The following is a 12847-nucleotide window of genomic DNA, read 5'->3' as shown; positions in this document are numbered from 1 at the left end:
GTGTACCACAGACCCCATTGTTCCTCTCCTCAATTTACTACCCCTACCCCACTCACACTCGAACCGACTTGTTGTGCCCACCCCACCCCCCAACCTCCGGTCGCAAGACGATGGCAGAGGCTGCAGCAGAATCGCAGCCTACTCCCTCAGTCGCTGAGACCAGCAAGAATGGCTACAACCTCCTCATCTATTTCTCAGCGTCTCTTGTTCCTCCTTCTTGCCTCCATTCTTCTTACTTTTCAGCCCCGTCCTGTTGTTTGAAAGCTTCCTAACTTCTCCTCTTCGCCACATTTTTGTTGCCCCCACGGAGGTTGAAGCCAGGACGGCGCTCATTTTTAGATTTCGTTCCTGTTCCTCCATGTCAACTATCTTGAGAGACCCTAAACCTCCCCTAAACCATCATCTTGCCTGGCTGTGTGATTCTTGGATTGTCCCAGACAATGATAACCTTGCTGAGACGCTGAGAAGTTTTATCTAAATCATATCCTTATGCAACAATCATCCTAGATTGATGCCAAACTAATGGATTTTCCTTCTTTATTGCAGGTCCAAAACACTTGTTCGTGACATTGGCGGGCACGCTTTGATTCTATCCGCTTCTGTTATCGCCCATACGGTCATGCGTGCAAGGTCTCCGCCAAGGAGGCAAGAACGATCTTCACTTCGAGTTGAGAGGGAGACTCAAGAACATGCTAGCTTTGAACGACAATCGTATCGTTCAGAAAAGTCTCAACATGAACTTGAATATGGTGCTGTGCGGAAATTGTCTAGGGAAGGAAGTCAGGAGGATATTGCTTTCAGAAAACCTGTTCGCGAATCGTCTCAAGATGAAGGTGTTTTCCGGAAGCCTGTACGCGAATTATCTCAGGAGGAAATGGTTTATCGGAAGCCTGTACGCGAATCGTCTCAAGAAGACTTGAATGAAGTATCGTCTTGCGTTTTCATTATGCTTCTGACGTCCCTGTAATCCAGATACAGTCAAAAATGAAGCGCATGCAAGCCAGAGAGAGACCAAGTTCTCCTCGGAGATCAATGTGTGTATGCTTGATCACATTATTTTCGAACTGACCGCCATCAAGGGAATCGAATGAAGAAAGCAGCACGAACCGAAAATTCTCTGACGAGGTCCAGTACATGGAGATTGAGTAGACTTTACTGTTTGACGATTTCCAACGACAGGATGTATTGATTCGTAAGAGCGCCACAAAAGAAAAAATTGCCTCATCCAACAAATTGGCAAATGGTTTGGGATTGACTGCAGAAATTCAAGATAGAGCTCGTGGGCCACGCGATAGGCCTACCAGTCCAACCATGCGAAAACAGCAGGATCGACCACAGAGCCCTCCAGCTTTGAGCAGAAGACCTGTCAGTCCTCCTGGATTGATGTACAAACAGAACGATGCCTCAATCACGGAGAAGGGCAGGGGCAAAGATAGTCCTACAAAGCGTGGAGTTTCGCCTCCAGCTTCGCCTAGGAGGCCCTTATCACCCAAGGTGCTGTGTTCTAGGAGCAAGGCGATAATTCTGACTGCTTGGATTGCAGAGAGGTGTCTGGTTTGGGCAGAAGGAAGAAGTGACGTACTCAGAAAGAACCATTTCCAAGGTGATGAAGCTGAGTGCACAAGGTGCAGAAATGAAAGGGCTTACCAATTACAATATTTATCAGGGACAAAAATTGTGCTCCGACATATTTGATGGGCCTGCACCTGACGTGACTGACAAGCATTCAATTTTCCTGTTGCTGACTTTGATAACTCAAGACCCCCCAAAAGGACGTCAGAGAGCCAGAGCTTGCAGTGGAATATTACTATAGGTATTCGTTTTATATAAGAAAGTCGACTGACTATGAAGCTAGTACATCAACAGATACTTGGGCAAAGGAAAAGGTTCTTGTTGATTTTTCTGATCGTCCATTCGCGCGGTTTGTAAATTTACCTGCATCAAAAGCCACAAGTTTGTATTATCTTTTGACGAAATCTTTGTTTGCAGAGGTGCACAAAATGTTTGCTTTGAAGTAAAAGAGACAAAACCGGATGGATCTCAGCGAAAATTGTGATAGTAAGTGCTTGATGACAAGAGTCTGATGGTGGAAACTTAGGGTAGCCAAGATGCCTGTGGTCCAGTTACCTACTCATGCATATTTTGACGATGCTATGACGCACGTAAGTGTAGTCGTCTACCTCATCTACGATATTTAACAGCGAATTAGGTTCTGGCACGTGACTATGCAGACGCTTTCAATGCAGAAAAGGTTTCTTTGTGCAAGCTTTGCTGCTAGGAACTGAATACACGAAAGGTCTGCGAACGGAACCTTACTTTTGTTGAAGTTTTCGTACTCAAACTAAGTCAAAGAGACAACATGGTTTCCCATTTGTACCCCATCCAGGACGAATCTTACTTTGATATACAGCTAATTCATGCAGAATCTATGGTCGATCCAGTGAAACCCTCGCGCCATTCAACGAAGGTGCATTCCTTGATGTGCTTCGATAATTTAATGCTTTCAAAGGGCCATCAAATTGACGATGGCGACTTAGCTGAAGCTTTTGCGCACTTCACCTGGGAGGCGTCAGGCAAAAGACTGTTGATTGAGTAAGAAATTGGATTGAAAACATTAGCAAGACGAACTGAATGTGCTCTAGTGGAATACGGAAGCTTGCTGGCGATGTTTTTTGTGATCCATCAGTGCATAGCTCAACAGACCTGGGTAAACGCTGAGATGTACTTGAAAGTGCTCTTGATCGTGCCATCTAGGGTTCGGACGGAAGAATCTTGGCATCCAGGGCATCGATGATTTTTTTCGTACTCACAGGTTTTCTTGTTCATTGAATTGTCACTTTATTGATAATGATCTTCAGATGCAATACAATTTGTTTGCGTCTCGGCTTAGATAGATGTGAGGGTACCGGCGAAGTGCGAAGGTCAGAGAGTCCAGACTCAGCCCCTCGACCACCCAGATCCTCTGCCTTGAAGTATCAGGGTGCAGCTTCGGGAGAAGCAAAGGTTCACATGAAAGAAAGGAGACGAGAACCTTTGCATGTTGAAATCCTACCAGGCTGAAGCACGACCTTCATTGACTAGACCACTCGGCAAGACTACAGATATTGAAGGTGAATTTCAGGGAAGAAACAAACAGCCATCATCTCCTAAAGCTTGGTCAGGGAGCAAATCCAAGAATTCATTCCTTAAGCGAGCATGGTCAAGGGCAACCAACATAGGGGCCAATCTCAGGCAATTCTTGTCTCTGCCATGAAACGCTCTGACTCCTGCGATTCGTAGAAAGGGGACCATCGCCAACCTTGTTGACGAAAAGTGATTCAGGTTTGCGACATCTTTTGGAGACTTCACGATGTAGCTTCAAGTTAGATGCTGGCTTTTGTTCTGGTACATTCGTATTCTCGCTTGTAGTGAAAACGAGGTTGGTAACCTCATTTTTCTTCGTGCAACATGACACGAGTTATGCCGTGAACCAAGCATCCTTCAACTTGTGGATGCTTCTGAACCTAAAATATCGATTCTGTAGATAATAATGCGGCCAAACAGATCAGTAGAATCAGGAAACAAGAGCTTCAGCCGTCTTGACACAACTGGGAAGGAAATCAGAACGAGAACCAAAGAAAATAGAAATACATGCTTCTCCCGCGTTCAGTTCAAATTTCTGCAATTCATTACTATCTTCCGGATAAAATGTTTGAACATGCTGAAACGATTGTTTCTCTGTACTTTCGCTCTGTAATAGAAGCTGGATCGAACTCAGGTCAGGATGAAGGTCTATGAAACCACCTGTATCTCTTTCGCGACAAAACCTCCTTGAAACTTCGCACATGTCATGCCTTTGATTGGACACAGGGGGAGGATGGGAGGTGGGGAAAGGGCTGGAATAGACAACATTTGGTAAAGGAAGAGAAGAATTGCCTGGAGGTGAAGTTGCTCAACACGCTTTGGCCCGGACAGCTCTAAAGTGACGCTCTGCGGTTTCCCCTAAAATACTATTTCACTTGCAGGAGGAGGGAATATGCAAATTCCTGTTTTGATTGCCAGCAACTCTCAAGATCGGGATGAAGCATGTTGTCCTTGCCATACTGCAGACAGCCATAGGCACCTCTCAGACCGCAGCTTCCAGACATGCCCCTCCTTCCCTCTTCCACGCCATCCCTTCCCCGCCTGCCATCGCTCTTGTCTGGTCATTCTCACCTCTTTTGAGATGGAGGAGCTGACTTTACACGAGAGAATCTCTCCTAGCAGCGACGCCATGCCTCTCCGTCAGTTCTGCCCCCTACCCCTGCTTCCTAGGATTTTGCAGGTACTCGAGTAGCGGGAACTTGCCGGGCGGCCACCCGGCCCGGTCGGACTGAGTCTTAAAAGTTGAACTCGGCTGAGGTGACGGCAAGATCTCACCGTGCCGAATGACTTTGATACGAGCACAGGTCAGAACGAGCATAGTGAAAGAACTGTAGGCTATGACATTCTCAACCTAAACCCAGACTAGTACAATTGAAATAACTTTACGAAGTTAAAATACATTCGGACTCGGGACTCGCTTCGCTCAGCACTAGGTTCCATGTGAGGAAGCTGCTGCTGCCCCATGAGACGACACCGCAAGGACTCTCATCGTCTCAATGACATCCTGCAGCAGCGAAATGTCAGCGAAATGTCAGTCATATCCGGTCAGCAGAGCTCCACCGGGATGCGAGCTATCGCTTCACGCAAGCTCATCGGCTGGGAATGATGAGCTTTTCCTCCTCTTGCTCCAAGCTCCTTCAAGACGTCTGATAGGCGATCCCAAACCTCCTGTGCGCACCAATTCAACTCACGTATGCCATGATGCTCGGAGGTGACCTGCAGTGCCGGCAACGACGGCTTCACCGAATCAGTGGAACAACAAACACTTGCTTGAGGCATGTTTCAGATCGGAAAGACGTCAAATAGTAGCTAAAACCTTCAAGGCTTTCGTCTCCGCCAGCTTTGTGTAGCTGCAAAGCAGGAATTGCCGTGGATAAGGAGCTGAAACTCGGTCAGAGCAAGCTAAGCAGACGATTAGTTCGCTCACATGGAGGACGAGCATTTGAGTGATCTTTCCCATCTGTCGGATGATCCTGTACAGATTTTCCTTCCCTTGACCCTCCTGGGAACAGTACGACGAAAGACACTCAACTCATCCAGTAAAGGTGGAGGTCTGCTCATTGAATGTCAGAATGCTACTCGCCTCCTACAAGTAAACCCTAATCCTATGAAAAACAAGCATAGACCTTTTTTGAAAAATAGAAAGCAGCATTGACATTTGGACAACAAGAAATGAGCTTGCTAGCTCAAGCACAACGCGTACCTCTGGTACAATATGGCAAGTGCATCTGAAAATCCAGCAGCTAGAATTCGATTCATTCTGTCTCAAATAAGATCGGTTGAAGTCGTGAGCATGCTGAAAGGGCATTACCTGAAGCAATAGATGAAAGCTTCGGTGAATGCCGAGAAGCTTTGTCTTGTGAACTCTTCCATCTCAGAATTGGACGCCTCTTTGGCAAAGCCATCCTGAAGATCTTGAAGAAGCTGCGAGATGAAGACCTGACAGATTGTAAATGGATTCCGCGACCTATACCTCTCACCTGTTCTTGTTTGCCTCTTTGTTTCAACAAGAAGTTTGGATTGTTTTCACCTTGAATAGCAGTAAGAACATCTTCAAACATTCAACTCGTGAATACGTTCTTCTTTGAGTTCGTCAAGGATCAAAACCCTGCCCTCATCGATGTTGCATACAGCCATGTTGTTCCATGACGTCACAGTCTCGACGCCACCTTTGCCGATATTCAGAGTGGTGAATTCAAGAATGAGGGGCACAAAGAGCAGAACATCAGCACCATCCAAGTCACCTGGGCGTGTCCCAGACACGAAGAATGCAAAAGACCTGAAGTGATTTTACAAAGGCAGCTCAAATCACTCTCGCATCGTACTTGATTGAAGCAAGCGTGTTCCCATGTATGAAGGGGAACACACAGTCAATCATGCCATATCCGTTGCCACTATCAAGCATATCCAAACTTGGGCAAGAGATTAATGCTAGTGCTGAACACACTACCGTTTTCAGTCGTGAAATGTCCTGCATCCACAATCACCCAACACGTGAATGGGTGGGGTTATTGCACAAACCTCACTCAAGAATAAAATTCTGCGTCTGAGAAGCAGCGACTGCCAGATCATCATCGTATCCTTTCGTTCCAAGTCACAAACTGGCAAGTGTCAGGAGCCTATATTGATGTCTCACCGCGCTGAACGTCTTGACAAGCTCACAGAGACTCCCATTTCCTGGAATTTGTCAAGCTCAAAACAAAGGTCGCAACTGAGCAAAGAGAGGTATAGACTTGTTAGAGAAGAGTTCCGGTCTGGAGCCTTGTATTCTCGTTGAGCTGCGCTTCCTACCACACGCATTCAATGCCGTCAAGTGTTCAGTCAACCGACCTTGTTGGAAAATGTGATCTACATAAATAGTCGGTAAATCATCGTATCTCAACTCCGTCAGCTCCAGGTCCTTGTCTTGCTCCACGCAGTGGCTTTCATTCCGCAAAACTTCACCGATAGGCTGCAGGTAAGTCATACGTGTTCCACTAATGAACGTCTAATGGCGGAACCTGCGTCACAGCCTTGTGGCAGAAAATGTTTTGAGCAAATTGCATGTCATCCCCAGCGAATTCCAGGTCTGTATGTTGCACTTAACGAAACAAGAGATCAAACAAGTCCTTCGATGATCACAAAGGTCTATGAGAGATGAAGGAACACAGGAAGAAGGCATGGAAGACAAAATGGTCATGTTTTCACCTGAAATTTCTCTCATCATGTCACAGACTCTCCATGCGATTGTCTTGGACACAGTCTCCATCGCCCAGAAACATGGTGCCTTCGCCAACATTACCACACTGATGAGGAAGTTCCCCGGAAGTCCAAGAGAGCGAGCACGACTTTGAGTTTCCTCTATCAGCCTCGTCTCAAGCAAACTGAGAGCATACAAACGCTTGGGCATCCCCACTATTTCACTGTATTTTAGGAAGTCAGTTTTTGTTACAGTTTGCAAGGAAAGATTCCTCGAAAAGCAAGAGGGGGCGATTAGATCGAAGGCTTCCTCAAGCTTTGCCTTATGCTCCTTGGCTCTTCTACAAGAGGTGCACGAAGCTTGTCTGCCGCATTCGACGCCGGCGTGAAAGTCAAGCCCCTCATCTTCAGCTAGCAAACATAAAGGGTAGGATATCGACTGCCCGTGCCATGCTCCATCCTTCACCACTTCATCAGCCACCAGGCTGAGCTTCTTCTACCACTCACCTCATGAGGGCAAAAGAGCTCGAGATTGCAAGCATTCTTGAGAGCCCGCGAGTCGACATCAGACGTCAACTCGGCACATATAATCGATGTTGATGCCTGGCCAGAGTCTCTGAAGAATCTGCCAACAAGCAGCATGCCTGCCAATGTCTCCCCCTTCATCACCAATTCTTCTTTTTCAGCCATGGCGGACAGTCAAGATATTCTTAGGTGTTTATGGAGCTAATCTTCTCTGCCTGCCTGCTTCTCGCACCCCACTGCCATGGTTTCATCACAACAAACAGCTGAGCAAGATTTGCACGGGTACTGGGAAGGGCAAAATGGGGGGTAGTGGTACTCATTCAAATCATTGTTCTGATTTTTAACTTAACTTTGAGTAAAAAGTTGGGATTTAGGCTCGGAGGAGTCCCGGACTCCCCGGGGAGTCCCTTTTTCGAGCCCTCATACAGCCCCCTTGGAAGGGCATAAAGGCGGGGAAAATGGCAGGGGATGGAAGAGGGGAGGACGAACTTTCCAACGCTGAACTTCGCGTTGCAAACGACCAACCCGTTGTCGAGATAGGACAGGAGATAACTGTGAAAAGTAAGATGTTTGGCCGTTTTAGGCCTGCAAAGAGCATTCTCATGGGCGTGCATAGATGCGATTGGAACTCCGTCGCGATAACTGGAGGGTTTAGGGTTTAGGGTTTAGGGTTTAGGGGCAGCATGGCTCCTTGTCAGGTGTAGGGGAAGCCGCCAGGGCGCCAAGGAAGCTGCAAGCGAGAGGTTTGTATACTTCAAATAGCTTTCTAAGTATGGTTCTTCAGTATGATGAAAATGTTCGCAACATGCTGTATCGGAGATCATGCCAATACACGCAGAGCGGACTTGTGGATGCCTCTGTCCTCGAAGCTGATCTCGTCGAGAGGGTGAAGAGCTTCGCGAAGCGTTATCCGAACAGCAGGACAGCCCAGGCTTGCAAGGCTGTGGAGGGATGCACCCCCGACGCTATCGCAGAAGCCATCCGCTCGACATGTCAGCAGGCACGACGTGAGCTTCTGCAAGACGCGATGACTGGATGGAGTGACGCATCCAGAGAGTGGTTTCAAGATGATGATGCAGCAGATTGAAGAAGCCAAGAAGGAGAAGGTCGAGACATACACCGCCTCAGCAGGCAACGAGGTGACTTCCTTCATCTCCATGACTCTCCTGGGCATCTCCTCGGTGTATCATATGTCAACCATGAAGAGAAGCTGAAGAAGAAATTCGACGAGATCGCCGGGACTGATCGTAGACTCAGTGCAAGAGAGTAAAGCGATCATGTGGAAGGCTCCGCAGTATAGATCCGAGATAGCGAGTGCTGATGAGATCCCGGTGACTGTTTCCTTCCTCCGCAATGTGACAAGCGGAGAAGCTCTGGCAGGGAAGAGAGGACTTCAAGATCGATGGTCGAGCATTTGCTGCCGTACATGTAAGCACTGGCAGGCATGCTGGTCGCTGGGCCAGGCCAGCAAATCCACAAACTTGCCATGAAAGCCGGGCTTAGGTCAGAAAGGCTTCCGAAGTTCGTCGCTGTAGGGGCCAACGTCATCTGGAGCGAGAGCGAAGCGATGGAGGGAGTACACCTGACTCTGTTCAGCGAGGCCCCGAAGATCAGGGAGGCGCTTGCAGTCGAGCTGACAGCTGACAGCTTCGACGGTGTCTAGGAACAAGCTCAAGAAGGCAGCAAGGATGCAGAAGAAGAAGGCAAGCCGCAGAGACGACAAGGACTCATGAAGATTATCATCAAGTCGACGGCGGCATCTGGTCGCTTCACGAGGAAGGAGATGGAGGGGCTGTGCAACGGCGGCAACACGTCCATCGCAAGAGTCAAGAGAGTCTTGTTGGAGATCAGCGGCGCAAACGGCTGAGGCTTGACCGTCCGACATCAAAGTTGACGGAATTAACATGGAGGAGGATTTGAACACCAAGTCCTGGAACGGGTCCAAGCTATGCATCCAAGTTCCTCGGCTCCACGGAGGATGCTCGACGCATGATGAAGGAGCTGCCCGGGCCTTCTCTCTCGAAGGCGCACTGCGGCAACCAAGCTCGAAGCAGTCGGCTTCGACAGGCCTCGGAGCCTGAGGCGGCTGGTCAGCGGGGCACCAGCGACGCAGCGCAGCGACAGGAGGAGAGCGAGGGAGAGTGGCTGGAGTTTACACTGACCTGGAGAGGATCACAATGGAGGCAGCCAAGAGGACATGCAGCTCGTCAGCGAGCTGTCAGCAGTCATCGAAGATGCAACTGCTTTGAACGACACGGGGACGAGCGAGCCGATCAAGCTGGTCCTGGACAAGGCCGTTGGCATTGAACCTCCACGACACCTTCTACTCTCCGGGGAGCCTGGAGTTCATGTCGCTGGGAGAATCATCATCATCATTGAATGGGCGAAGACGCCAGAGGAGCAGGGAGTGGGACGCAACGTTCGATTCTGGGTCTTTTGTGGAAGTCGTTTCTTAACAAATCGACGATATTTGTATTTCGTTTCTCAGGGGAGGGGTGGATACCGACCCCTCCGTTTTTGCGGGGTATTAAGCTGGTTTTCGGTCGGTGGGGGTACTTGTAGAATTCCCGGGTGACCTCGAACTTGAGCTAGCACTGGGTAAGTCGAAAAGACTCCTCTTGGATTACCGTTACGATTCAATTTGAAGTAACGTGTGGTCAAAAAGTACCCAACCCCACATCTTAGAATCCATGGAGGGGGTTCTGAGCCCAAATTTCGAATCATTGTTGTTTGACCTGAATCACTACCCCCTACCCCCAATCCCCATGAAATCACTGGAAAAAATAAGGTAGAGGTGGTCTTATTCCTCTACTCCACAGGGCGACACCACAGGCCAGGGCAAGAGGCGATGGGGAAGGCACCTTACCAACGCGCTAGATACGATTATGCAAGCTTAGAGACTTCGAATCTTGATGTAGTCTAACATGATTGAAAGCAGAACTATGAAAGTGTTGCCATCTGGCATGCATGCCTCGGTTTACGGACAGCCGATATCCCTCACTCTGGTGATAAAACCATTCAGCGTGTGGTGGATACAAAATTACGTTGCAAAGGCGTGCTGCAACTTGCTGCATTGCTTGATAGAACATATGCGTTCGACTCGATGACGATAGAGCGATTCAAAACCATCATGATTCTGTGGATAGTTCGACAGATTGATCACTTCTTGGATACACAGCAGAGCTGGCTTTTCGCATCCTTGTTCAAAACAGTTTCCCACAGAGCGGCCTTTAGGTAAGATAGCCCTACAACTTGCATCATCGGACTATCGCTTTCTTTCGAAGTCCAGGCTCTTCATGCCCCGCGTGAACTTAATGACGACGTCGTGTTGGGCGACACTTGAAGTTTCACATGGATACGCCATGTTCTCGCCAAAGTGCTAATGAAGACTTGCAAATGCTTTGCGATGTTTCATCTCGTTCATTCTTACTGAAATATACCACCTTGAAGTGGGCTTGTGCTTGTGTTGTTCTACATCCTGCACCATGCGCTTGCAGCACTGGATTGAATTGAATACATCAAACTGTCATTTCTCATGTCTACACCTGAGTGTATGCATGCGTGCACATCATGGAAAGAAACATGTCATCTTACGATTTCCAAATAGTGATGCATGTTAGCGTTGTAAATGCTAATGCTAAACATCACTGGTTTTGCTTGTCAATGACAACTTGAGCAAATCACAAGAGGTTTTCACAATTACAAGAAGCATGCATACATGATGCGGTTGACTTTACGAGAAATTCACACAAACATTTGTTGGTTCATTTCTGTGCATGTCTCCTTTATGTATGGAACGCATCATTAGGACTCTAAGCTTATGATTGAACATGATTGCAATGAAAGAAACCTTAATGAAACGATGAAAGAATCCTGAATGAAGGTATGATTGTATGCTAACATCACAAAAAGTGAAAGCTCTCAACAAAATTAACCATCCGTGAAAGTTCAAGATTGCGCGCACTGGCTGCAATGGACTTCGCGAAGCAAACCTAGAAAGTAAGACATATTGAAGTGCGCATGTTCATCACGGTACGCTGAAAGGAAAAAAATTGTTTACGTGTATGAGATTGCTCTCAATCACAGCGTCAACTTTGTGAACATTCCATGGATTCATATTGCTCTTTTTATCATTATAATGTTGAATTGAATAATGCTCATGCATAGTGCAAAACTCGACTTCAAAATGTCACAACCATCGAAGGTGTTGGAGCTTTGAATCATCGAATATTTCCATGCTTTCTGTTCTTTGTCACTGTCCGAAAATAAGCCTGAGACTATTCATATTAGCATTTTAACCCATTGCAGCAAGAAAATTCGAAGGCTGTCGATCACTGTTGCATTCGTCGCTCCTAGTTTCCATCAAACGACGAAACAAACCTTCTCCCGGTAGATCTACTGGCAAAGTGCCATGTAGGGCTTGACAACGGTCTTGCATGGCACGATACGAAGAGCTTCCTTGTCAAGATGCGCCATGTTGCAGTTATCTGTAACTCAACCTTGCACAGGCCGTGAGCGTGTGTAAGGCATGAAACTCAGGAGGAAATAAATTTCGGAGGAGAGCAGAGAGATCCAGAAGCGTTGTAACTGAGTGAGCTGAAGAATGGAGAGCGAAGAGTACAACTTGCAAGGGCAGACAAAGGCCCGAGGGAGGAGGGGCAGCTCAGGGGGAAGCGTGGAAGGGGAGGGAAGGCGTGTGCCCCGGCTTCAAAATTTAAAAAGCCATTAATAAAAAGAATTTGGACATGACCCTGAAATATTACTAATTAAATTTCAGGTATAGCTGAAAATCGTCGTATGACCCCACTTTCCGCACCCACTACCCTCCAGACTACAACTTCCACAAAAGAGGAGGCGGAGAGCGACGACATAGAGCGTCGATCTCTTAGCTTCCTGTTCATAGCACTGAGTAAATTCGCAGAGATGCACGTGCTGGCCTGCTCGCTGACGGTGGACAAGAAGGACCGACTGCGGGTGGAGATGAGGGAAGATGACGAAGAAGAGGAAGACATGGAAGAAGAGCAAGGCGAGGGCGAGGAAGAAGACGGGACGAGCCCGTACCGAGCTTGAGCTGGGCTCAAGGTAAGGAGAGAAGGTAGGAAGCAATCGAAGGCCGAGGGGAGGAGAGGCAACTTTCCCGACTGAGGCTGAGGAAGCTGAATGGAGGAGGAGTAGGTGGCGACCGAAGGCCAAGATAGCTTCGGCTTGAGTCAAAACCACTTGATTGAAAGTTCCAATATAAAAGGCCCGGTTACTCACTCCGATCTCCGATTGGCTTATTTTGCTGTGAGGTCTGTACAAGGCATTAAAATATAGTGCGATATATGGCAGCGACGTCGACTTCGAAGCAGATGCTGGTGAGCGAACAAGGTGGAAGGAGGAGAGGGAGACAGGAGGAGGAGAGGGAGGCAGGAGGAGGAGAGGGAGGCAGGAGGAGGCAGGGGGAGGAGAGGGAGGCAGGAGGAAGAGAGGGAGGCAGGAGGAGGCAGGGGGAGGGAGGGGGAGGAGAGGGAGGCAGAAT

General features: G+C 48.0%; 4 protein-coding genes across 4 annotated transcripts; 3 read left to right on the top strand and 1 right to left on the bottom strand.

The window, feature by feature from the left end:
• Nucleotides 1-1311: 1311 nt before the first annotated feature.
• On the top strand, nt 1312-3316 carry GUITHDRAFT_118662 (hypothetical protein; the record flags this gene model as incomplete). The annotated part of the gene is made up of 13 exons (XM_005822034.1): nt 1312-1494; nt 1544-1603; nt 1761-1813; nt 1856-1921; nt 1990-2052; nt 2099-2162; nt 2210-2251; nt 2297-2362; nt 2411-2467; nt 2510-2592; nt 2643-2707; nt 2755-2812; nt 3280-3316. 13 exons carry the CDS (start codon nt 1312-1314, stop codon nt 3314-3316), a joined length of 897 nt encoding a protein of 298 aa, XP_005822091.1.
• Nucleotides 3317-4552: 1236 nt separating this feature from the next.
• On the bottom strand, nt 4553-7491 carry GUITHDRAFT_146704 (hypothetical protein; the record flags this gene model as incomplete). Its single annotated transcript, XM_005822033.1, has 15 exons — nt 4553-4627; nt 4684-4791; nt 5051-5125; nt 5327-5351; nt 5435-5562; nt 5604-5653; nt 5700-5792; nt 5868-5902; nt 5949-6094; nt 6145-6183; nt 6260-6300; nt 6454-6574; nt 6624-6691; nt 6811-7261; nt 7309-7491. The coding sequence occupies 15 exons, from the start codon at nt 7489-7491 to the stop codon at nt 4553-4555; spliced, it is 1638 nt and encodes a 545-aa protein (XP_005822090.1).
• Nucleotides 7492-8098: 607 nt separating this feature from the next.
• GUITHDRAFT_118659 (hypothetical protein) lies at nt 8099-8989 on the top strand (the record flags this gene model as incomplete). The annotated part of the gene is made up of 5 exons (XM_005822032.1): nt 8099-8333; nt 8380-8465; nt 8613-8657; nt 8707-8754; nt 8795-8989. The coding sequence occupies 5 exons, from the start codon at nt 8099-8101 to the stop codon at nt 8987-8989; spliced, it is 609 nt and encodes a 202-aa protein (XP_005822089.1).
• A 534-nt stretch (nt 8990-9523) lies between these two features.
• On the top strand, nt 9524-10223 carry GUITHDRAFT_118658 (hypothetical protein; the record flags this gene model as incomplete). The annotated part of the gene is made up of 2 exons (XM_005822031.1): nt 9524-9757; nt 10146-10223. The coding sequence occupies 2 exons, from the start codon at nt 9524-9526 to the stop codon at nt 10221-10223; spliced, it is 312 nt and encodes a 103-aa protein (XP_005822088.1).
• Nucleotides 10224-12847: the final 2624 nt, after the last annotated feature.

This window comes from Guillardia theta, assembly GCF_000315625.1.
Source record: "Guillardia theta CCMP2712 unplaced genomic scaffold GUITHscaffold_132, whole genome shotgun sequence".
NCBI lineage: Eukaryota > Cryptophyceae > Pyrenomonadales > Geminigeraceae > Guillardia > Guillardia theta.
The sequence above is the reverse complement of the archived record's forward strand: the minus strand, read 5'-3'. Positions and strand labels throughout refer to the sequence as shown.